The sequence below is a fragment of the Choloepus didactylus genome, chromosome 10 (assembly GCF_015220235.1).
Source record: "Choloepus didactylus isolate mChoDid1 chromosome 10, mChoDid1.pri, whole genome shotgun sequence".
In the NCBI taxonomy this organism is placed as follows: domain Eukaryota; kingdom Metazoa; phylum Chordata; class Mammalia; order Pilosa; family Megalonychidae; genus Choloepus; species Choloepus didactylus.
Genome location: NC_051316.1, coordinates 96,708,268 through 96,735,423, shown reverse-complemented (window position 1 = coordinate 96,735,423; position 27,156 = coordinate 96,708,268). Strand labels below are relative to the sequence as shown.

At 36.5% G+C, this 27,156-nt stretch overlaps 2 protein-coding genes across 3 annotated transcripts in view; both read right to left on the bottom strand.

The window, feature by feature from the left end:
• The window catches only part of SCAI (suppressor of cancer cell invasion), a 212,103-nt gene extending 204,228 nt beyond the window's left edge, over positions 1-7,875 (bottom strand). For both annotated transcript variants that reach the window (XR_005210678.1, XM_037797775.1), the window contains exons 1-2: positions 7,750-7,875; positions 6,994-7,038 (exon numbers count right to left, since the gene is read on the bottom strand). Coding sequence is in view for 1 of the 2 variants with exons in the window: in XM_037797775.1 (XP_037653703.1) it covers positions 6,994-7,038; positions 7,750-7,805 (101 nt within the window). In the remaining variant the exon portion in view is untranslated. The remainder of the gene's footprint in view (positions 1-6,993; positions 7,039-7,749) is intronic.
• A 3,584-nt stretch (positions 7,876-11,459) lies between these two features.
• The window catches only part of PPP6C (protein phosphatase 6 catalytic subunit), a 54,789-nt gene continuing 39,092 nt past the window's right edge, over positions 11,460-27,156 (bottom strand). Inside the window, exons 2-7 of the mRNA XM_037797720.1 lie at positions 24,712-24,807; positions 19,466-19,531; positions 18,222-18,363; positions 15,414-15,493; positions 15,027-15,236; positions 11,460-14,115 (exon numbers count right to left, since the gene is read on the bottom strand). Of these exons, the coding sequence (XP_037653648.1) occupies positions 13,867-14,115; positions 15,027-15,236; positions 15,414-15,493; positions 18,222-18,363; positions 19,466-19,531; positions 24,712-24,807 (843 nt within the window). The 3' untranslated portion in view covers positions 11,460-13,866. The remainder of the gene's footprint in view (positions 14,116-15,026; positions 15,237-15,413; positions 15,494-18,221; positions 18,364-19,465; positions 19,532-24,711; positions 24,808-27,156) is intronic.

Genomic DNA, 27,156 nt, shown 5'->3' with positions numbered 1-27,156 from the left:
GCACAGACAGGCAAATCTTCCTCTGATTTTCCATATAACTACCTCCAGAATCTCGATTTCTCACAACAGTACAGTGATCTGTCTCCTGTCTGATGACCACCTGGAGAAAGACCCTGCAGTGGATGGATAATACTGCAAATAAAGAGATAATACCTTGCTAATAGGTGTCACAAAAGACAGAGAGCAGTTTGGTCTGTTTCCACACCTGTGCTACTGTAACATTCTATTGACAATGGTGATCATTTCATGGATGAACGTATGCATCAAAATATGTCAAAGGGTATATTTTAAATATATATGTCAACTATACCTCAATAAAGCTGTTAAAAAAAAAACAAAAGAATGACAATATCAAGTATTGGTGAGGATGCGGAACAAACAGAATCCTCTATATTGCTGATGGGAATGCAAAAATGGTACAGCCTGCTTGGAAAATAGATTGGCAGTTTCTTGCAAGGTTAAACATACACTTGTCATAAAACCCAGGAAGTCCACTCCTATGTATTTACTCAAGACAAATGAAAACACATGTCCACATAAAGACTTGGACTCAAATGTTCATAGCAGTTGTATTCATAATAGCCAAACATTGTAAACAAGACAAATGTCCATCAACTGGTGAATGGATAAACAAATTGTGGTAAAATCATACGATGGAACGTTCCTCAGCCCAAAGCTAGTATTTGGAAGACCTGAGATTCAAACTCTAGTCCCAGATTTCTCAATCTCACCACATCTGACATTTTGAGCCAGATAATTCCTTGATGTGAGAGGCTATCCTGTGCATTACAAGATGTTAAGCAGCTTCTCTGGCCTCTATCCACTAGATGCAACCATCAAAACTGTCTCCGGACATTGGCCAATGTCTCTTAGGGAGTTGAAATTGCCCCCAGTTAAGAACCACTGCTTAGATGTGGCCTCTCTCTCTAAGTCCACCCAGCAGGTTAACTACTGCCCTCCCTGCTACATGCGACATGACTCCCAGGAGTGTAAATCTCTCTGGCAACATGGCACAATGACTCCCAGGGATGAGCCTGGACCCGGCATTGTAGGATTGAGAAAGACTTCCTGACCAAAAGGGGGATGAGAAATGAAACAAAATAAAGTTCCAGTGGCTGAGGGATTTCAAATGGAGTCGAGAGGTCACTCCAGAGGGCATTCTTATGCATTATATAGATATACCTTTTTAGTTTTTAGTGTATTGGAATAGCTAGAAGGAAATACCTGAAACTGTTGAACTGCCACCCAGTAGCCTTGTTTCTTGAAAATGACCGTATAACTATGTAGCTTACACAGTGTGACTGTGATTGTGAAAACCTTGTGGCTCACACTCCCTTTACCCAGTATATGGACAGATGAGTAGAAAATGGGGACAAAAAGTAAATGAATAATCAGGGAGGAGGAGGGGTATGAGTTGTTTTGGTTGTTCTTTTTTACTTTTATTTTTATTTTTTGAAATGTTCAAAAATTTATTGTGGTGATGAATGTACAACTATATGATGATACTGTGAACAACTGACTGTATGCTTCGAATGTTCGTATGGTATGTGAAAATATCTCAGTAAAATTTCATTTAAACTTTAGGTCACCTTGAATAAAAAATTTTGCATTAAAAAAAAAAAAAGAAAAAGAACCACTGCTTAGTCTGACACCACAACCCAAACTCTTTAAAATCACCTTTCCACATCTGACACCACCCTGATTCAGGCCCTGAATACAGCTCACTTCACTGTCTCATAGTTAGTCTACATCTAGGCTCTACTCTGTATCATTTTGACAGTCACATTACCACAAAAATAAACCTTTTAAATCTTCAAGGCCTAGATAAAATGTCTGTGGAAACCTCCCTCACTCCCAGTGTACAGCATTACTACAAACCCTTTGTATATACTCTATAAACCTTTGTGTGTATACACACACACACACACACACACACACACACGCATACATACACATACATACATACATATACAAAGTCATTACATTGCCTCATTTTTTAGTACCTGTCTTCCCCTCTAATATATGAGCTTTTCCACAGTAAGGGACCATATCTTACTCATGTCTATATTCCTAGTACCCAGAACTAGAAAGCATTCAAGTGTTTCTTAAACACTTACATATACCATCAAAATGCCTGGATCCTGTACTTTAAACACATCACCAAAAAAGTCCCAAAACTGTACAACAAAGCTTTAATCAACATGAATCCTATCCAAACAAATGGATTTTATTCCTAATAAGACCTGAAAGAATTCCCTAACTTATAACCTAAACATTAAGACATGTTGAAGTCGTCATAATTTTCCAAAACCACCACAGATACCAAGTTTCTTTGTCTTAAAACTTGTTTCAATCTAGTACAGTTTATTAGGGACAATAAATAGTACCACGTTACTTTGGACCACCAAAGCCCCATCCTACACCAGCTCCCTCTTGCCATCAATTCATTTATTGGTTTACTATAGTTTTACTGAGCATCCCCTCAGTATTTAAGGGTACAGATATGAATTCAGATATGATCCTTGCCATCAAGGAAATAAAAGTTTTAGTCGGAAAAAAGAAACAAAAAAAAATAACAACCTAAGTATGAGGCGCTTATCTCAAAACTGTCTTAGTATTTCCTAAACTGTCTTATAGTTTCATCTGCACTAGAAATGTTCTCAAAAGATATCTCAATATTATGCAGCTGTAAAAAGGAATGAAGTCCTGATGCATGCAACAACATGGATGAAACTTGAGAACATTATGTTGAGCGAAATAAGCCAGACACAAAAGGACAAACATTGTATGGTCTCACTAATATGAACTAATTATAATGAGCAAATTCTGGGAGTTAAAATCTGGAGTACAGGCCACCAGGAGAAAGAAAGAAGGTAGAGAATGAGCAGATGATGCTTAATTTGTACAGAATGATTAACAAAGTTGATTGTAAAATGCTCACAAATGGATAGCACAACACTATGTGATGGTAGCACCATACTGTAAATGTAACTAACGATGCTGAGTGTAAGTATGGTTGAAAAGGGAAGGTGAGGATTGTGTATGTCGCTAGAAAGAAAGCTAGAGGATAAATGTGGAACTGTATGAGATAGTGAAACCTATGGTGGATGAGGACTGTGGTTAATTGTACAAATTAAGAAAGTTCTTACATGAACTAGAACAAATGAACATCACTATTGCAAGGTATTAACAGTAGGGTGGTATACGGAAAAAAATACAATCAATGCAAACTGAAGACTACAGTGACATTGCAATATTCTTTCAGCAACTCTAACAAAGGCACCATACCAAAGCTAAGCATCAATAATGGGGGATATACGGGCCATGGGATTTTTTAATCAGAGAAATGAGAATGTTCTCATATTGATTATGGTAGTGAATGCATAACTGTGATTATACCAAGAACCACTGATTGCACACTCTGGATAGACTGTATGGTGTTTAGGGAAAAAAAAGATATATCAGCCACTAACTAATATCAATCTGAAAGAATGACAACATCAACTACCCTAAAATCAAAATCATACTTTTATCAACTGTTTTCAAAAATGTAACAGACTATATAATAATCAACAACTCTACATAGCAGGCCAACTCAGTTCTGTACTTCTGGCTACATTCAGCAATTAATTTAACTTGAATGGTTCACCAGGAAGTTATTATATCATTTGATCATTTGATATTGAGCATTTCTATGGCCATATATATTATGAAATGAATAATAACAGCTATAAAAAAATTCTGGTTACAACTATCATATCCTTTTTCCATAATCCATCTTCAGGGCTGTAATTGCCCATTTTTGTTTGTTTTTGTTTTATTTTGTTTTTAAAGCACTCCCAGAACTGTTCTCTAAGGAAAACCTTGGCCCTGCACACAGAATCTCTTCAGAGATGTACACTGACTGTCTAGTCAGGTGAAAATCCTAACCTGATCAGGATCTAACCTTAATCAGACAGGCAAAATATGTGCCCTCATGATTTTTGACTGAAACTATAAGCTTAAACTTAATACTGCATGACATTTATCAAAACCTGGTTACCAAACCTATAAATACTCTAACAATTTATTTTTTAATAGTCATTAAAAACAAAAACCTGTTATAAGAAATAACAGTCATAATTATTTAGGAACTCATTTATTCAATAATTCAAGAAACTGTTTTTTTACATGCCACGCACTATATGCATGAATAAATGAATGCTAAGGATAAGTAGTAAACAAAACATGTGTAGTCCCTGCAGCTTATTCATCCCTCTTTACCTCTAGATCAAGCCAAACCATCAGAGCTATATACTTAAACCAATTGCTTTGGCTCTTTGGAGAATTTTCACTGCCATTGACAATAGATAGAGAAGAACTAGCAGAAGCAATTTTAAAAACACACTACTATATTTATTGTTGGGATTTTGTCCACAAAACCACAGTCCATACCATGAAGACCAACGAGAGAAATTTCTCTCAGACCTAACAGTCAAAACAAGTTGTGAACAACACTTGTTGATTTTATAGACACTATGAGTCTGGAAATTCAACATAATTTTCTTCTTTGCTTTGCACTAGGAAACCCAGAACCAAATATGGAAGCCACCTTTAGTAATAAAGACTTTCTAGTCTATGTACTAACTTTGCCACTGGTTTTATTTTCTTATTCTTCTCCCATTTCTTCTTGCCATGGTAGCTTTATTTTTAATCTCCTAAACTGTATATACTTTGAAAAGAGGTGGGGAAAAAAGGTATCTGATGGGTGCTTTTTAATCTAAAATTTATTGAGCATTTTATATGTACTATCACATACTAAGCACTTTACAGACTCTATGAGGGTTGAACTATTATTATTTCCATTATATAGATGAAGAAACTGAGGTTCGGAGAAGTTTATTAACATTTATATGATCTCACGACTAGTATCTGTCAGAGCTGGGAGTCAAATTTAGCCCAAACCATTACACACATGTATAGGCCATCCTGGACACAGATAAGGTAGAACACAAGAAGGAAAAGGAGAGGGTGAGGAAAGTCCTCACTGAGGAAGTGATGTTTGGTCTAAGTCTTAAGGGAACTTGTCAAGGGGCAAGGAGAAAGTATTTTAGAGAAAAAGAGAAATTGTGTGCAAAACCCAAAGCAAAGAGAGAACATAGTTCTGGGAATGGAAAAAAGAATATCAAATTACATTCAGCAACTAATTCATCTTGAGAAGTCCACTATGAAGTTATATTATTTAAAATTAGACATTTAATAGATCCATGATTAAGAATTTCTATGGTCACAGTACAAAACTAAAGCTGAAAAGGTAGGCAGGCATGAAATAAAGGTAGTCCCTTTATATATATTAGGCTAAGAAGACTGAATTATGTACAATAAGTAATAGAGAACCACAGCAGGATCTTAAGAACAAGATTTACAAAGTCAACTTGCACAGTATGGTGAGTGAATTCAAGGAGATCAGATTCGAGGCAGGGAAACCAGTCAGAAGGCTACTGCAAGGGTCTGGCAGCAGAATAATGAAAATTAAAACAGCAATGTCCAAACGAAATATAATGCAATCCATATACATAATTTTTATTTTTCTGGTAGCAACATTAAAAAAATGAAAAGGGTGAAATTCATTTTAGTAATATTTTTATGTAACCCAGTGTATTTAAAATATTATTTTACCATATAATCAATATAAAAATGTTATGAGATAGTGAACATTCATTTTTTTTATACTAACTTAAAATCTGATGTGTATTTTACATTGTAAATTACAGCTTACCTCAATTTGGACACTAAATTTTTGTTGGAAGTATTTGATCTGTACTTAGATATCACAAAATTTACAGATGAAAAAATAAATTTCTATATCCAAGTTGTTTCAAATACACTTAGAACTTTTCTAAAAACTGAAACAAATAACAGTTTTTTCATTTAAATTACAACTAAAGAAAATTTAAAATTCAGCCCTTTGTCATGCTAGCTACCCCCTCAAAAGCCACAGTGGCAACTGTAATGATAGTACAGACCTAAAGAGTGACAAAGGAACTTTGGCTCTCAGCACTTTCACCACAAGCATTTCCTACATACCTATTGTTAAGGTTTTCTGCATACTAATGGCAATAACTTTCCAAGTATTGACTCTGACAGTAGTCCTACTGGTCACATCCTCACTACAGCAGCTTACTTTCTCTAGGCCAGTGCCTACATCTGTGAAAAACTAATCGTCTAATGATTACACAAAATCGCCATGTAGCACCTTGACACATGGAATGCACTTGAAAATGTTTGAGGAATGAATATACGCTCTTTCTCACTACTCAAGAAATAATTTTCTAGTCTGTGGACTTCTTAAGCCTTTTGTTTTCTCTACTTTCCTACTGTTAAACCATTTCACTGTTTATTAGACTTTAGGTACAATGAGAAAAGAAAATGCAATAAGATAACCTATTTTCAATTGTATATTTAGTAGAAGTCTATTTGGTAAAGCTTAAGCTCTGAAGTCAGACTACCTGGATTCAAATCCTCATTCTGTCATTTATTAGATGTGTGATTTTGACTATTTGGCCTCAGTTAACTCTTTTGCAAAATAATGAGGATAGACCTTCCTTGGGTGCCTGGAGGACTACAGGAGATAACACATATAAAGCACTTGGCATATAATAAGTGGCATATAGGAGATGTTCAGTAAACATCAGCTTTTTAAACAGAACTGGTGAAGAAGATGAAATTTATGACTAAAGTAAAAAACTAGGAATTCTTAATTACCCATGCTCTTTCCCACATTGTCTTAGATGTATAGAGATAAAAAAAAAAAAAGATTGTATAGGTAGTACTTTGAAGCCCTCAAAAGAAAGGTCTCGCAAAAAAAAAAAAAAAAAAAAAAGAAGAAGAAGAAGAAGAATGAAAGGGGCTAAATAAAATACTTCATCTACTGACAGGGTATACAATTATGCAGTATGACACAGGTGCAGCCAAGCAAACAAAAAAACACGAAGCAAAATAGGAAGGTATTACCTGCTTTTCCGTTTTCGAGGTGGTTTCTCCACTGTGCCAGTCAGTCTATACACCAAACAAATAAGGCAGTAACTAAAAGTAACACACAAGAACACATCTCCGGGCCCTACTGTGCCAATCTACAACTAAACGTACCACCCTCTGGGGCCATAAGGCTCCCTTAAGCCCCTATCTGACCTCACACACGCCTTATGCCCTGTTTCCCCAATTTACCGAGACCAAGAAATCCTGAGATTCACTGTTCCCCCACTGCCCTCTTAACCCAAAGCATGCTCTGCCTCCTGGTCTCTCGCCCCAATCTCAGATCCTATTTGTCACAGCCCAGCACCCCAAATCCACCCATCTCCACCTACTCATTGTCTGCCTCATCACCCCTGCAAACCCCTCCGAGCCCCCTTTCCGGTGTCCAAACCCTCCGGACCATGCACAACTCTTCCGAGCCCCGCCCCTCCAGGCCCGGCACCTCCTGCATTCCACCGTCCCTCCACCGGGAGCCCGCGCCCTGCCCATCCCGGCCCAGCGCCCCCAGCCTCACCCCTCGGCGCCCTTCTCTCACACTCCCAGCTCATCCGGTCTCTAGGCTGCGATCGTTGCCCAGCCTGCGCCCCCGCCCCTAGGCGCCCCCCAGACCGGCAAAGCCTGCACCCCCGCCCCTCCTGTCTCAGCACCCCGAGTGCTTCACGGCCCCAAGCCCTGGGCCCACTCTCTCGCTCCTGCCCATCCCCAACCCCGACCTCTACCCAGCCCCCTTCTCACCTGGGGGTCAGGCGACTCCGCGGCGGCTGCTGCTGCTGCCGAGCTCCTCTGACCATCCGGCTCCGGCTCCGCCGCGGGAGCTGCTCCGGCGGCCGCAGGGCTCGCTCGCGAAGCTGAGGCGGCGGAGGCTGGAGTAGGCGGAGAGGCGGGAGGAGGGCCTCGCGCCTCTGCCTGGCTTGCAGCGGGCCCGCCTCCTCCGCGCCTCTCCTCGATTCCGATTGGCTAGGGCCGTAGGATGGCCAGAAATCTGGCAGTCGATTGGGCACGTGGACTGTCATATCTCGCGCTGCCCACCCAGAGGTTTGGTTGAGACTGCAGGTGGCGGCCGAGGTGCCTTAGAGACTGCTAGCGGAGCTGGGGGAGACCTAAACGCCACCATGTGCTGAAAAGTAGAAACTGCAGCTCCGGCACCGGCCACCTGCTCTCAGGTCCTCCCAGCTCTGAGTCCTGCAACCAACACAACTGCTGGCGCCCCACCACCACCACTGCACCAGGCCAGAACCAAAAGCCCAAGCACTGCAATTCCTCAGACTCCTCTGGTAGGTGCGCCAGTGAGGCAACTCTCCCAAAGGTACTTGCTTTTGAACCAACTCGAATGCGGTGCCTGTCACTACATCATAACTGTAATGATCTCACAACTCACAACTACCCTTCCTAGAGAATCCAGGCAACCTCTTTTAAGAATTCACCAAAGTACGGCATGGCTGGTATGCTCAATCCACTGCTGGAAAGATTACAAGCTTGGGTGCAGGCTTCCAAGAAGGCAAGATTACAAACAGAATTGATGCTGTAACTAAGAGCAGCGTGTTCCATTTTGAAAGGCCTCATCCCTGTGTTCTAACCTTCCCGCTTGACTACAGATGATTCAGTTCTATTCAGTTTACTAGATTTTCAAAGAAATTTTGCAGCTTTTTCCAATTGACAGACCTAAGCATGCAAAACTACCAACTTCTATTAAAAGCACAATATTTACCTTTCCTCTTCAACAAGGCCATCCCTGAAATAAGGCAGAGCTTATTAACATTTATTCGACCTTCAAGGCAGTATCCCCTCAGCCTCTCTACATCTCTATTCCTTGTGTACAGTTTGGTAGATCCTTAGCATCAAGAGCTAAGAAAAGCATAAAACTTTCTCTTAAGCCACTTCCATTTTATTAGAACACATTCTTATCCATCAATAATGTGACAGCCTAGAGCAGTACACAGACACAAGTTGGAGACAAATCTCTCAATGATCTTTGCAAATGGCAAAAATGAGGATATTACAGCTTTGCATAAAATCAAAATTTTTTTTTAGTGTAAAGGATTGTCTTTAGTACTCTGAAATTGACCCCTTTACATCTAACATTAAAATGTTCTTTCTTTTATGAAATAAGTGTCATGATAAATTGTAGTGGGATTTTTTTCATGGCTTTAACAAGGAAAAAAGTTGCCAAATCTGTTGGTCCCCCAAATCAATATTTTATGTAATGCCAAAGTCACAGAACTATAAATCTCCTCAATCCCAACAGAACCATAAATCTCCTTACCCCAAACCAAAAAAGGGAAAGAACCTCAGAATTGTCAGACAAAGTGGGAGGAGGAGGAAGACTCCTGGTGGGTGGGATCAAACTCACCAGACTAATCTTGAAATAACATTACATTTCTTAAAATACTAAAATCCTCTGCCTGATTTTCAGGTTCTTCCATAATTTGGCTAATGCCTCTGTGATTCATGGTCAATTTTCTTGTCAAAAGAACTGCACCTATTCATTTCTCATGTCTTCCCAAGAACCACCCCTCAAGTCTTATCTAAAATTAGTCTTAATATTATGTTCAAATTCTAGTAATCTCTGATTCTGCTCTTTGATGCCGTAAGAAATGCATATCCCATCATTCCAGTCCAAGTTGAATTCACACTTCCTCTTTAAAGTCTTTCCCAATTACTCCATCCTACATCAACCATTTCCTTCTCCAGCTTTGTTGTACTTACAGATGCTACACTACGTTAGCAATTACGTTTTGCCTTGGATCACTCTTCCTTCCCCAACTACACTGAATTTGGGTAAATGGTATGTAAGAGCATAGAACCTTAGTAAGTGGCAACTTTGGGTTAGGTACTGGGCACTTTGTGTGTGCCATTTTTAATCCTGAGATCAACCATGTATAATAGGTATTATCTCTTATTTTAAAAACACACAAGAAGTTTAAGCTTCAGAGAATCCAATTTGCTCAGGGTCACACAGCTACAAGAACCAATATTGCTTAAGAAGGACTGCTTAAAATATATGCTGGTGTGCCTTTAGGGGTTCAAGTTCCCATTTGCCTACGCCAACTTTGGGAAAAAGCCTATCTCCGCATCTGAGGACACAGAGAAAGAGAAGAGAAAGGAGAGAGAGAGAGAGAGAGACACTATATTCAGAGTCATATCAAGGGTTCCACAAAACAGGGCATGTATAGCATTTAGCTAAGTGGCTCAATACAGGTTAGTTGCTATAACTGCATGTATTATTTCACTATTCCATAAGGCCTCCATGCAGTATTTTAGATCTCATTTCCAGTTATACACAAAAACAGAATCCTGAAAATAGTGGGTGCCCAGGGATTGACTGGAAATATACTTCATAACTTTTTTTGTCGATAGTAAAAAAAAAAAAAAACTTCTAAAAATTTCATGCCTTTTGAATTTAAAAAAAACATTTGACTGATCCAAGGCAGCATGAACTTAATCTCATGAGGGTGACAAAGGCACATATTCACCAATTGACAAGAAAATAGAAAACTATGAGGAGGGAAATAAGGAACCAGCCTTCCCTGAGCGTCTACTCTGTTTGACATCATGCTAGGGGACTTTCTAGATATTTATTTTTTTTGCATCTCTGCCCACTGTAAACACACAACTGAAAAAAAGTGATGACTATCTCATGAAACATGGTTCTGGACATGGATCCAACATGTAACAATGTATATTGCCTTTAAAGAATTGGAACCCTTAGCTCAGAGTCAAATTCAGAACTTGAAAAACTTTGACATTTGTTTACCAAAATCAGGAAGCGAAGTGAAGGAATAAGCATTTTTTTTTAATTTAAATTATGTTATATAAAACTCTAACTTATCAGGACATACTACAAACTATGCATTTGATAAATTATCTTTTGACAGACTTCCTGTAGTCTTTCATTAATTTACACTGAGGGTATATAGTACTTTTCATCCAAAGAACTGAAGGTGCTTTACAAATATTAACATTTAAAAAACAATAACATTTTAAAAATCTGGATTCTTGTTGTTAAATCTCTTCAACTCCAGATACACAATTTTTTGGAAGCTGATAGAAAATGATTCTACACCTGACAGTCAAGAGGCTCAGAAAGACTCCTGATTTGTTTTCACAATACAGGTATTTTCCAAAACCTGGTGCTGGGCTTACAAAGCAAAAATACACAAATCTTAACGCAATTAACAATATTTTAAACCTTATTTCAAAAGCAAAACCCAGTGCTTAAGATGTGAAAACCTTCCAACAGATCTAGACATCCAAACGGAGTAGGAGCTGAAGTAGGTTGCATATTGATGTACTCTTGATCCGGGCTTTTTAGGATCCCGGGCAGATGCGCACATTTAAAGTAGTAGGATTTTTCAGGGAAAAACATTAAGCTATAAAAAGGTTAGCCAAGAGCATATCAAGTAAATGAAGAAAGGGAGTAAATGGCAATTAAAAGTAGACAGTTCTCACTGGAGCCTAGGATACTTTATTAGAAACCAAGTATATCATAGGCAAATAAAAATAATTACCCCCATTAACAACATAAGGGATTTTACATTCAGCCTAGATGCAGAGAGTAACAGATCCTCCTGCCTACAAACCTATGACTTTCAAATACCTTTCACCACATGATTATGGTATTTAATACATAGCCCTTATTTATTAGAAGGATTCAAATTTTCCTTTTAGGCTTACAAAATCTAATACATTCACTCTCTCCTTCCTTTGCACCTCTAATAGTAAAAACTATTTTTCCCCCATGCAAAAAGCCATTACTCACTTAAGAGAAATCACGCAAAATAGATATGGCAGTTAAGAAATGGACAGACTATTGGCACATGCCCAACTAGTAACAAATAAATATAGTACACCATAACTTAAAAATAAAAGTCACATTACAGGGATAACTAAAACAACTACATCAGTCTAAGCTAAGGAATGTCAAATGGAAAGGGAGGGATGAGGGTTACCAGTTTTAACAGTACAACTTAAAAGCAGTAGAGAGCAAGCACTTAAATACAATTTATGGTAATGGGAAAAAAACACTAGAGAGCTGTTCAAAGATCACACCAAGTTGCCTACATCATTAATTTCCAGTGTTTCACAATTAGTAAAATACACAACTTACAGATTCCTGTAAAATAAAAATGCCTTTCCCGTTGAATTACACTGGGGTCAGGGCAGTAACTACTGACCCAATATTAATAAAAGTGTTTGTAAAAAGTGTCTTGCCACTTCTTTCATATAGCTAAAAAATTAAAAACTATATAAGGAGCTAGGTAGTAGAGATAATAATCAAATCAAAACAGTATTGTGCTCATTTAATAAAAGAAAACCCTGATGAAAAACTATGTGCCTAGAAGCTTAGACTATAAGGATTTTTATTGCATTTTTAGGTAACCTGGAAGTTATTATCCTGAAGGGGAAAAGTTGGTCTTCAAAACTACCTGAACAGATACTAAAGTGCTTTATTAATTGGCTGGTTTCACAAAGATTTCTTGGAATGATAAAAACGAATTATAGTAAAGGGATACCATTTCAAAAAATAGTGAATTCCAGTATCACTTATGGCCCCAATCATAAGAGATACTGGAATACCTGTCCTTATTAAGCGGACAGTTGCATATCAAGAACTGATCATCGCAACCCTTTGGATATTCAAATTACACAAAGCTGAAACACGGTATCACAGACCTTTACAAAAAGGACAATTTGTGTCTTTCTACACTTTTCAAAATCTGCTTCGGATTACAGTTCACAAATACAAGAGGCCTGACTTTTCAACTTTTCCATTTGCAGTAAAAAAAATGAACACTTTCTAAAAGTTAAAAGTCAAGTGTTACAACAAGAGAAGAAATTATTCCTATTGAAAAATACATAGATTCTACTTAATGATAATGATAGATTATAAACTGGATTGATCACATTCTACTCAACTGGTATCAAATGGACACATCAGCATTACAAGTATTAAATGTTTTTCTATTACTACAGAGGATATAAACCAAAAGCATTAATATGGCAGTTATGTTCTTTAGGCACAGTTCAGTAATTTTTTTTTTAAATAAATACTATTGAATTTCAATTGAAGTTTTAAACTCAATAACCAAAAGGCCAAGAACTCTGATTACGAAAAAAGAAAAAGAGAACTATTTTAAGCTAACAATGCAAACTGTTTAAAATTTCTAATACTCATCCTATCTGGGTTTTATTTAAGATTACTTTATTAAAAAATACAAGAAATCTGAAAAAAGATCAATACAATTATCTTAATGTACAAAGTCATAAGCTATAGCAGTTTTTAACTAAAATTTAAAAACACAACAAGGAGGGCAGCCCTTTAGACCAATTTATTTTATATCCATTTAAAATATCCAACAAAGGACAATGAAGTTTACAGCTGGGACAGGTATACATAATGTGAGGCAGTTGCAGTCCATCGTTCCCACTGAATAACAACTTTGCTGCTGAAATTTCTTAAAACTTAACACACTAAAACAAAAGGCTGAATGACAAAAGGAGAGTATTTCAGTGTAGTCTGTTCTAATCGGCTTTTTAAAAAAGCAAATGCATCCTGTTTCCCCCAGACCAGTAAATAAGCAAGAGCTACATGCAGCAGTGTGAGTATTAAGACATTTCTCAAGTCTTCTCAGATGAGTCCAAGTTGGGGAAGGGATGGGGGAGAAAACTGATAGAAAAACATTGCTATAGACACCATAACAAACAATAAATTTAGATAATTTAAAATAAAAAAGGCAAGAGGCAGCATTTCAGCAGCAAAGTGCTCAATAAAAAGTATATTGTAGAGGGCAATACACAAAAGTTGGGGTAAGAAGAGGGCAGGAAAATGGGTCAGCAGGATGGACGGAGGTCTCAAAGAAAATACGGCGTTGTCGTTCTGGGAGGAATAACACGTTCTGAATCTGGAACTGCCCGGAATAACTTTGGTTCTCTTGTATTTACATCTTTGAAGACCATGATCGAGGCAATATTTCCACAACGATAGCAGTAGTTAGGAGCAGACCACACTGTTACCAGCTTCTCATCAAACATAAATTTATAGCCTTCGTGCACTAGTTGGTGTGCTCTGCAGATGAGTTTCAAGTTGTTGATATGAACAAACTGTAATTTACAAAGGCATTATAAGTATGCAACACACACAAAAAATCAGCCTACATATATAAAAATATAATTATTTAAATAAATAGTCAAATCCTGTTGACGATTAAAGTTATTGTGATTTAGAACCCAATCTACAATTATCCCCAATAATTACAATAAATTATAGGCAAATCAAGCCACTTCATACTGAGTCAACTGTAGAGCTACTTATGGTCACATAATTAGTTAGAAGATTCTGGGAAGAAAAGCATTCTGTAAGTACTAACAGACATGAAACAAAGGAAGTTCTTTTACAGTTTAATAATAAACATATTGCTATCAATATCTATCATTTACTAAGTGTTTAGCATGTGTAATTCTTGCGATAATTCTGAAAGAGATTTATTATCTTCCTTTGCAACTTCAAGAAACATTGGCTCTGAAAGGATAACTAACTTGCCTGAACTGCACTGGTGGGATCAGAACCTAGTAGTTCTCTGATTCCATTAGGCTGGATCAAAAAAAACCTCATCCCTCCATATGTTCGTATTCACATGTATGTATGTACATGTATGTCTATATACATATAATTTTTAAAAAATTGAAAATAGTTGAACCCCAAAAAGTTGCCAATTTTGCTCTTTCTATCCTGTTATTTAAGTGCAGTATTTGGAAAAGAAGACCTGCAGCATTTGGAAAATAAATCTATTTTACACATATTAACCAAGTGGATGCTGAAGTAGGTGCTTTTATTATGTGATCTCATTTAACCATTAAGACACAGTTGGATAAAACAGACTAGAAATTTTATATCCATGGCCACCATACTTTGAATAAACTAGATCAAAAGCTTTTTATGTAAGGCTACCATAGTTCTTTATGCATTCCAGTATCAACCAACAAACCACTTTTAAAAAAAATGTCTGCTTTACCTCATTTGTGACCTTTGCTCCAAAAAGCCAACCTGCTCCTCGGGGACTGATTGCCCAAGTATCCACATCTTCAGGATCTGACCAAACCAGGTCACAAAATGCTCCTTTATGAGGAATTTCCTGATTCCGTTCAATAGTTCGAATCTGATCCAGTGTTTTGATATCAGGAGATAAACCACCATGAACACACAAAATCTGCTCATCTATTAACTAGAAAAAAAGAATAATAAAGATTTAAATATAGAATAATCCAACTCAGTTGTATCTAAATTCACCAATGAATGCTAAAGATTTCAATGTAATTGAGATGGCAATTAGATAAAAATATGCAATGTGTTCTTGGCAGGAAAATAATCAAGATTTTAAAAAGGATTCATATAGACTTACAGCTGCTACTGTGAGCATGTCAAAAACTTTGGTACAATATCTCCAGGCATTAGCATTTCCATATTTGGTTTGGCACTCATCTATAAAAGAAACAGAAAAGTTCTCATCAATAAGTTCTGAATCTACAAATAAAAATAAACACATCCAATACTAGAACAAACAGCCTTCAAGACAAAATATCAGCTTCAATTAGGATGGCAAGTTACAAAAAATATTTAGCCATAGAAGGCCCTCCAAGGAGAACCAAAGCTACACACACACACACACACACACACACACACACACACACACACACACACACACACACACACACGATGTGGTCCTGCTTTTCATTCCAGGAGTAGCCCCCAAAAACAGCCGTAATTACTGTCAAAATGCTATCATCAGGAAGAGCTAAATATTAATTTCACACAACCCAAAACAAATGCTTTTTGCCACTATATTACTAATGCTGGGCAATTTTACCAAATTGATTATTTAAAGTGACAACCTTATCCTAGAAAGATAAATCAATTCAGAGAAGCTTTAATTATAGGAACATGGGTATTTCCTATCTCAACATTTCTCAGGCCTAGGTTGTCTCTTCTGAGATTTTCTGTGAATTGTTCAACTAAATGCTTGAGCTTCAGTAGGTATGCCTGGCCTCTTACATATTCCCAGCTGAATACCCTCTCAGCTGTCTACATACTCTATCAGATAGAGATCTCTACTTTCAATTAACACCATGGAAGTTCTGCTCTTTGGCTGCTTCCTTAATTTGAAAAAGCTGACATCCCACTGTTGCAGTAAGTGCAGCTGGAATTGAAACAGAAAAGAAGACTATGGGGTACGATCAATCCTCGTTATTTTCTAAATTATATTTCTATATGAAGCAGGATCTTTATGTAAATTTGCCTTCAGAGAATTCTAACATTGAGCTCAGTCTGCAGGCAGGAACCATGTCATTTTCATCTTCACATATGCAAAACACTTGGTTCATAATAACTGCCCACTAAATATTTGTCAATGTCAATAGAACAGCCAATATAATTAACAGCTATAGATGGACATTCTGACTGCTTTAAAATCAATGTAAAGTCCCATGATAACTAAAATTATCTCCCTCCTAGAAGCTTGATGAGCTTCCTTTTACTGTTTAAAACTATAAAACCAACTACATGAACATAGCTTTGGTAACAAGAAAATTCAATATTAGAATTTGTGCTGTCGTCATTTTCCTCAGTTAAGGTATCTTGATTAAAATATTCTCCTTCTCCCCTTTTTTTCCCTTTTGCCCTACAGTGATGGATGTTGGTCAAATTCTGGAGTGTATATATATATTACCACTATTCTTAAGACAATTGGAGTTAGCTGCTATCATTGAGCTTAAAGACTAAAGGTACTACTCAAAATAATGATCACTCTGCAAAAGGAACAAAAACTTTAGTTCAAGTGGTATATAGTATTTTGTGAATGAAAAAAAGTAACCTAAAGAAAGAAAACAAAAATTAATCATCTAACTTGACAATCATTAATAAGAAAGTATGTAGAAACAATAAATGATCAAAATCTCTTAATTTAATAATTGATAATGGCTCAAAAATTGGATGAGATTTCAGCCTATCTCTATAACAAAAGATGACTCAAAATATAAAATCTAAAACAAGAGAGTTCTGAAATTAATATTTCCAAATATCTCAGTATCTGCCTTGATTGTGTTCAAGGAAAATTCATATTCATCATCTCAATAGTTCTATTGTCTATCCCTTTCAAAGAGCTTCCTAACTTCATTTTACTTTCAAACAAAAGGTTTACAGAAGCAATTATTTTGCTTTTAATGACTGAATTCTGCTTCTGACCCATAAGGTCTTGGCATTCTCTGGGACAAGCATGCAGAGATACATATAAAAGGATATTCATTCAGCTAAGTTTACAATAGCAACTTAAAAAGAATTTCCTGTCCCTGTATCACTTGTTAAATCAACTATGGTACATCCACACAGAGTAATATGATGCAGTTTTTATAAAAATAATGTCAATGCAGTGTGATTGTGAAGGCCTTGTGGATCACACTCCCTTTGTCTAGTGTGTGGATGGATGGGTAGAAAAGTGGAGACAAAAACTAAATGACAAATAGGGTGGGATAGGGGGATGATTTGGGTGTTCTTTTTTTACTTTTATTTTTTATTCTTATTCTGATTCTTTCTGATGTAAGGAAAATGCTCAGAAATAGATTGTGGTGATGAATGCATAACTATATGATTGTACTGTGAACAGTTGATTGTATACCATGGATGATTGTATGGTATGTGAATATATTTCAATAAAACTGAATTTTAAAAAAATAATAATAATGTCAATGAAATGAAAAAAAATGGTTACAACATAGCATTAAGTGAAAAATGCAAGTATGACCCATTTTAGTATGTGTATGTGTGTATGTATGTATGCATGTATGTATATAATACAGTAGATTAGAACAGGTTTTCAAACTTGAGTATGAAGAACATTCACCAATGGCAGATTCTAGGGTCCCATCCCAAAAGATTCTGGTTAGTAGGTCTGTGACAATCTTAACAAGCACACCAGCTAATTCCAATGCAGGCAAACTTAGGACTGCCCTTTGAGGCACTGGTCTACAGAGATGTACACCAAAAAGTTAACAATGGTTTTCTCTCCATGGTAAGATTTTCAATTGATTGGGGAAAATGGGAGAGTTAAGGGGTAGGAAAGTAAAAAAATATTTTCTAATTTTGCTATAAAGTACAAGTGGCTTTTTTCCAAAGAGGAAAATAAAATAATATTCAGAATCAGAGAAATAGGTCTTACCATAAAATCCATACACCTGTGTTATCTGTCTACTCTCATGATTTCCTCTCAAGAGTGTAATACGATCAGGCCATTTAGCCTTTAGTGCAAGAAGGTAAGTGAAGGTCTCCAAACTATAGTAACCTCTGTCTACAAAGTCACCCTGTAAAATAAAAGCTTACAGTTATAAACAAATACAACAGTCACAATTTTCTTTTAAAATTATACCAAAGGGCACAAACTCAGAAAAATAACCCAAAATAACAACAATGAAAAATTACACATTTAATTACTTGGAAATTGGATTCTATCAAAGAATTCAAATGAAAGTAAATAAGCTGTTTTTACTAAATGTCTGTGCTAATCTTATGATTCAGAAAAGGCCTACAGGAAACTGCTATGCAATTCTCTCAAGGACTTCCCCTGCAAAATCACCATTTTTTCAATGCTCTGTTACCTACATGTTCTGAAAAAGTTATATGTGTTTCAATTGTTTTTAATCAGTCTTAATTTTTAAAAAATCATTTTAACTGTATCAGGAGAGCTGCCTATTGAAGAAAATATTTTTTGTAAAAGTAAATACCATAATTATGATAGTTTCTAGTTTCAGTTTTGTATTTAACAACTGCATATGATGACTTACAATATTTACATTTTGTTTACATAATATTTGTTTACATAATATTTACATAAATGTTTAGGAAAACAGCTAGGAGAAGATGGAGGTGGACCAAAAACTTTCAGAACGAAGGAAAATAGAAGGAAAGAAAATGATAGCAGAATTCAGAAAAGTTCAACAATAATATCACATTTCAAAAGGAAGGTAAAGCAAATACACACCTTAATACCAAATGTCTGTGTGTGTGTATAGATATCCATACACAGATTATTAAGGGATGATAATGAATTCTCAAAAAGTTTAATAAAATAAAAGAACTGAAGATTTACACCTTAAACCAATGATTCTGGCCTATTCTCTGTTCACCATCACTGAAGGCTAAAACCAATCCTGTCTTTACAGTAGTTTACTAAAGCAATGATTCTCAAATAGAAGACGCAGCAAAATGGAAAAAGTACACTAAAAAAAAAAAAAAATCCTGCCAGGTGATTTTCATATTTAGAAGACTGCCACCACTCAGTGAGAATCACTCTTCATATATTTAAATAGTGATTATCATATGGCAATGAAAGTATTATGCAATTCACATGTAATAAGTCAAATTCTTTCAATAAATAAGCATGTAATATCATTGGTGTTTACATACCATAAATATGTAGTTTGTGTCAGGAACCTGACCTCCAGTTCTGAATAGTTCACAAAGGTCATAAAACTATAAAAGAAAGGCAATATATGCTGATTACAAAACCCTGTTAATGTGTTTAAAAAAAAAAAGTGAGAGTGAAGTGTGTAAAGAAGCAGTTAAGACAACTCCAAATATTTACATTTATAAAAAGAAATAAAGTGTAAGCAAAACTGCCAAGTACGTAACTTCCAAGCCTAGAAAAGGTACTAAATAAAGCTCACATGATTTCCAACAAGACATTCCTAAATCATTAAGTTATAGGTCCCCTTTCTCAAATTTCTTTCATACATCTTGCCATCTAGCTCCTGAGAATTCTGGAATTATTTATCAGTTACCTAACATTTCAGTAAGCTAAGCTAACTGAGCCCTATATTCAGCCTCCATTTTAATTAGACAAAAGATTAGTAAACAAATAGATTAGAATTGCTTTTTCAAAAAAGGAACTTAGAGGACATTTCACAGTGTCAATGCAATCAATCTACTCTCCTACACTTTACTATTGAAGAAGTAATATTCATAACATGTACCTAAGGCTCCATAGTCATGGAGTGTCTTCTGAATAACTGGTGAAAAAAGTAATCAGTAAAAGAAGAATTGTATATTTCATCATATTCTATTTGACTGAAATTGGTAATTGACAAATTATTTGGGAAACTTTAGTCAACTAGATTATCCTAATCCCGTCATTCAGACTAAGAACTTTATTGTGTTTTTGAAAAAGAATTTTGGATTAAGGGAATTCACTATAATGACAATAATTTCCAACACATTTATCTTTTACACTTGAAATAAAACTACCACTTAAACTTCTAACACTTAAAGCAGTACAGATATCTTAGTCACAGTGAACAAAATAGAAATTTAAAATGTTAACTACTGACAGAAATGAGACAATACCCTTTACAACGTTTCATAAACCTAGAGAGTCATTACTTCTTCAGATGAAAATAAAACCTTTAGGAAGTTTAAAATAAAAATGTCCTATCTTTTTAAAACAAACGAACGAAACAAACATTCAATCTGAGTTGCGTGGTAGACTATTATTTGTTCAAAATATTTGTAACCCCTTTCTATTAGTGGAGTTCCTCCCTGTGAGAGGAATGTGTGTGTATGTGTGTGTGTATATATATCTTTGTATATATTTAAAAATAAAAACAGTAAAAGGAGTAATATACATATACATACACATACAAATGTACATATATCTTTCCATAATATATAGTTATAATCATTTTAGAAAGCAGTCTATCAAAACATTTCAGGACCTGTAAAAATGTTTATAAACTCTGGTCTAGTGATTCTGCTTCTGTGACTAAATCCTAAAGGAAAACAAGAAATCAAATGCTATGCAAACATATAAAAAAATTATTATGGCAACATTTATAATAACAAAGGAAATAACTTTCATGACCAACACAAGGGAATATTTAATAAATTATGATCTACCAATTCAAGGATCTTATGCAGTCATGAATAATGATTATGATGAAGACTATGTAGCAAAATGGAAAAACAATTAGGGAAAAGGCAGACAAAACTATATCTATAACATAACTACACAATTTTACTATGTAAAAATTATACACACAAGTAAGGAAGGCAACATTAAAAAGGTTTACAAAACAGCTGCTTTTATAAAAGTATGGTAGAAGAGTGTCAAACTTCTATATTGATGAAATTTGTTGTTAAATAAAAACATTATAACTTTCCACTAACCCTAAATATATTTAATACGCAGACAATTAAATCTCCTGCTTCAATGACCCCTTATTTCCCTCTCCATATTGAAGTTTATTCCAAAATTCATTAACATCATGGACATTTATTGAGAATGTGTGCAGAGGATTACCCTTGACTGACATCACTGAAAACCCACCTCATAATTTCAAATATCTACCATTTACTACATGTTTTTTATATTTCAGACCCTATGAAATGTTCTCATTTTAAACCAAAAACAATCCTGAGAAGTGGATTTTATTCCTTCATTAGAGGCAAAGAGACAGCTAGCTCAGCAGTCCTCGAAATTTTTGGTTTCAGGATCCATTCATAGTCTTAAAAATCAGAGGTCCCCAAAACGCTTTTGGTAGATCATATCAATTTTTATTTACCATATTAGGAACTAAAACTGAGAATTTTAAAAAATATTTAAATACATTTAAAAATATAAACCAAATGAACTACATTTTATAAAACAAAAAATAAGTAGTGAGAAGAGTGGCAATGTTTTATAGTTTGCAAATTCCTTCAATGTCTGGCTAAACAGAACATTGGCTGGATTCTCATATCTGCATCTGCATTCAATCTATTGTGATATGCTAATGGGTTCATATGAAGAAAATACGCTTCACAAAGGTAGGAAGCTGCAAAAGGAAGGAATATTTTAATGACCTTTTCAGATAAATTTGAACAGTCTTCTTTAATACTGCCCCCAAAATTGGCAAGTAGTAGTTTAGGAATCTTAAAGGTTAAGTCATAGCATGAAATCCGAAACCATATCAACAATCTTTTCATACAATGCTACATTGGTGTAACTTGTACTCTGAGCGGTTCATACAATGTTCATCTGGTAAATGGAAATGACGTTTCATTATACAACATCAAAAAACCACACTAGTTAACAATCACCACCCATCTCATCAGATAAGTCTTTAAAGTATTGGAAGCTGTTAGGGTCATGGTGATGAGAGACTTGAATTTTCCAAAATTCCAATTTTTCACTTGAAAAATTATCATTGGCAACAAATACTGCCAATTGTTTTCCTCACTAGATTACACTGCCTCAATACTTCTCAGTTTTACATGCATACTGATTTGTCTATTCATACTCACAAACATATCCTGCAGTTTCAGAACTGGCCCAAAGGGAAGACAACTGTACAAGTCCCAAAGGATACATACTACATTTAATTTAATCAGCCAGTAGAGTTCATTAATCAGTCAAGTTCCATGCTTTTGTTTAGCAGTTGTTTTTAAGGGTCAAGTATAAGGGAAATAATGCTCTTGGTTTGGTGGTAGTCTTAAAATGACATGGGCCACTAAACGGAAGAATGAGTTTCAAATCTCAGCTCTGCCCTTTAGTAGCAACACAAGTTTGGGCCAATTTTTCAATCTTTCAGTCTGGGTTTCCTTCTCTACAAAATAGTCCTATCTCAGATGGCTCTTTGAAAAAATTTACTGACATGGTATATATGAAAACTCAGTTTGTTTACCTCAAAACAAAAGAAAAATATTGGCAAGTATTGTACATTTGACCAAAGGTATATACAGTATAGAAGTACAATTTTATGATTTTAATTAATTTTAGTAGTTTCACGTTCTCTCTAACTTCCTGACCTTTGATCACGGCTATGGTTTGTTTATTTAAATGTCCCTGGTCGCAGAGAAAATCTCTACATTTCAATAACCAGAGGAAAACATTACTTGGTTTATTCCAATTCTCAGGAATGTGTTAAGGACACTGTTTATATTAATATCATTTATGCAAAATTTAACAAAATACAAATGTTTATTATATTTTTGGAGAGACATTATATGAAAAACTTAAGAAACCCTTTCTTAAAGTTTTCTTCAGAGAACTATAATAATTTTAACAGATCAAAGATGACAAATGGAGCCTCTATTTAGAAGCTGATAAAATGCAGATGTCAAATTTATTATATCCTTAACCATATACAAAACAGCCTGAAAAAGTCAAAAGGAACTTAACCCACTAAGTAGCCAAAATAGGACTTAATTCAAAGAGCAGCTCTCATTCAGAGCCAATTTAAACACATTTCTGCTCCTAAAGGTAGTGATATTTAAGGCAGGAAAACTGCAAAGATGACAGTAAGTCATGTTGACATCCATAAATGCTATACTATTCACTGTTTTTATTTGTCTGATAGACCCAACTGCACTGTATGTATAAAAACAGGCTATGCTCTTGGTTGTTCAGATGTGGCCCTCTCTCTCTAGCTAAGCCAACTTGAAAGGTGAAATCACTGCCCTCCCCCCTACATGGGATCAGACACCCAGGGGAGTGAATCTCCCTGGCAACGTGGAATATGACTCCCGGGGAGGAATGTAGACCTGGCATCGTGGGATGGAGAACATCTTCTTGACCAAAAGGGCAGTGGCAGAGAGATTCCAAAAGGAGCCAAGAGGTCACTCTGGTGGGCACTCTTACGCACAATTTAGACAACCCTTTTTAGTTTCTAAAGAATTGGGGTAGCTGGTGGTGGATACCTGTAACTATCAAACTACAGCCCAGAACCCATGAATCTCGAAGACAGTTGTATAAAAATGTAGCTTATGAGGGGTGACAATGGGATTGGGAAAACCATAAAGACCACACTCCACTTTGTCTAGTTTATGGATGGATGAGTAGAAAAATAGGGGAGGAAACAAACAGACAAAGGTACCCAGTGTTCTTTTTTACTTCAATTGCTCTTTTTCACTTTAATTATTATTATTGTTATTTTTGTGTGTGTGCTAATGAAGGGGTCAGGGATTGATTTAGGTGATGAATGTACAACTATGTAATGGTACTGTGAACAATCGAATGTACGATTTGTTTTGTATGACTGTGTGGTATGAATATATCTCAATAAAATGAAGATTAAAAAAAACAGGCTATGAGTGCTCTGTTCAGCTTTCATTGGGCAGTGAAAAAAATTTTACAAATATACCTAAGGTTCCCCAGTAGGCTGAAAACTAACAGTAAGAATCTAAAAAGAAGATATGCAATTTCAGCTACTGCTTGAAATTCTTTAAAAAAAAGGAAAGAAGGAAAAAAAATTAAAGAATGAACTGAATTTTCCTCATCCCAATTTATCTATAATCTGATGTCAAATTATGCACCAATAATTTTAACTTTCTGAACCATTGCTATTCTCACCCTCACCAAAGAAATATTAAATTTCCAGTAATATGTGACTGAACGAATAGGAAAAAAGCATCAATATCTCCTATTAATCATAAGACATTTCAACAGTCATATTTGGGTCTCATATCCACTTTTTCAATGAGCAAAGATGCTGCATGTTATTCACTTTGAAAGTGCAATTTCAACAAGCTCCACAGTAAACCAAGAATCATTAGTGTCTCAGAGACTGAGACAACCTAGCCAACCGTCTGCCGATTTTTTGTATTTTTTGCAGGACAAATAGAAACACACATGAACTATGGACAGTACAAAACAAAAAAACCTGCTCATGAAATTTTACCTGTCCATGTATGTCTCCACACACTGTTACTGGTGTTGACACTGGCTGAACATTTGACTCTTCCAAGAGGAGATCACAAACATAGTCACATAACCGCTGCAAAGAGAAAAAAAAATGTAAACTTTAACTACAGTATTACAACTAAGGATCAAATGCAGACAATTACAAGAACTAATAGTTAGCAACACTAAATTTATTGTTTGATAGTAAGGAAATTACACTGTGATGATTCTGGAGTTAAATTTCTGTCAGATTTTCCCCACATAATTCATAAAGAATGATACAATGATTATTCAAAAATGCCCTCCCTGGTGGTAAATTTTCTCCACTTAGGTAGGAGCCAAATAGTTTTACAAGGAACTGGAAAATGACACTTTTCATGGGGAAAAAAAAAAAGAGTAAATAGTTATACCGGGAAAATGTTTTTATCTGCTAAATTTAAAAGTAAATTACAGAAACTAAGACGGTGGCTAGCTGAGACGGCGAAAAAACCACCTCCGTGAAAAACACTAGCTAAAAACCAGAAAGTGACCTAGAACACTGGTTACAACGATGCGCCAGCTGGACGAGGGCTCCTAGCTCCAGAGGAGCCGTATACTTGGTGAAACTGGGCGTCGGCATTCTGAAACGAGTGAGTAAGCTGGCTGGAAGACCCACAGCCGTGCGGCGGGCTGGGGAAGCCAGGGTTCAGTGCTTAGAGACCAGCTGGCTCTTTAAAAAAAAAAAAAAAAAAAAGGAGCGGCTCCAGCAGCAATTGTGGAACCATGCAGTAAAACACAGCAAGAGGGGGCTGGGAAGATAGCCCGCAGCAGATACCCTTGGGTTTAAGGGAACGGAGGGGAGAGCTGGAAGCAGAACGAAACCCGCGGCTCACAGCTGGCCCCCCGGAGGGCTGGATAAACTACTGCCCGGGCCGTGCCCACAGCCCAGAGCCCCGCCAGTTGTCCCGGAGCTGGTAAGGAGGAACTGTGCGAGGAGGAGGGGGCTGAGACGCCCCGTTCGGCCATTTTTGCTTCGGGCTGGGAGTGCGCCGCCACACGGCCCGGCAGCCCGGGGCTTCCCTTGTGGGACGGCACGCACTGGTAACATAGCACAGCATTCCCTCGGCTGAGCTCCTAGAGGAGCGCGGCTGGGAGGGGGGATCCACTCGGAGAACCCAGGGACGTTACGCCAAGTCCGGTGGTTTATGGATCAGCAAGAGAGAGGGTCTGGGGCTGAACTGAAATGAAGGCTTAGACTCTTGTGGCAGCCTTGAATCTCTGGGATCCTGGGGGATTTGAACATTAGAACTGCCCTTCCTCCCTGGCCACCCGTATACACGCCCCATATTCAGGGCGGACAGCTCCAGCAACACACCCAAACTGAGTTCTCCAACTGAACCCACAAGAATCATTTCCCCACACACCAAGGAAACAAGGTTGAGAACTGACTTGAGGGATATAGATGACTCACAGACGCCATCTGCTGGTTAGTTAGAGAAAGTGTATGTCACCAAACCGTGTTCCTGAAAAATTAGATCGATATCCCTTTTTCTTTACAACTTGAAAGAACCCTATCAAGCAAAGCAAATGCCAAGAGACCAAAAACAACAGAAAATCTTAATGCATGTGATAAAACCGGAAGATATGGAGAATCCAACTCCAAACACACAAATCAAAATATCGAAAGATACACTATGCCTCGCAAAATTAATCAAAGAACTACAATCGAGGAATGAAAACATGGCAAAGGATTTAAAGGACATCGAGAAGACCATGGCCCAGGATATAAGTGGCATAAAGAAGACCCTCGAAGAGCATAAGGAAGACACTGCAAGAGTAAATAAAAAAATAGAAGATCTTATGGAAATAAAAGAAACTGTTGGCCAAATTAAAAAGACTCTGGATATTCACAATACAAGACAAGAGGAAGATGAAAAACATCTCAGTGTCCTAGAAGCCCACAGAACAGAAAATGAAAGAACAAAAGAAAGAATGGAGAAAAAAATTAAAAAAATCGAAATGGATCTCAGGGATATATACATAAAATAAAACATCCAAACTTAAGACTCATTGGTGTCCCAGAAGGGGAAGAGAAGGATAAAGGTCTAGAAAGAGTATTCAAAGAAATTGTTGGGGAAAACTTCCCAAACCTTCCACACAATATAAATACACAAAGCATAAATGCCCAGCGAACTCCAAATAGCATAAATCCAAATAAACCCACTCCAAGACATATGCTGATCAGACTGTCAAATACTGAAGAGAAGGAGCAAGTTCTGAAAGCAGCAAGAGAAAAGCAATTCACCACATACAAAGGAAACAACATAAGACTAACTAGTGACTACTCAGTGGCCACCATGGAGGCGAGAAGGCAGTGGCATGACATATTTGAATTTCTGAGAGAGAAAAATTTCCAACCAAGGATACTTTATCCAGCAAAACTCTCCTTCAAATTTGAGGGAGA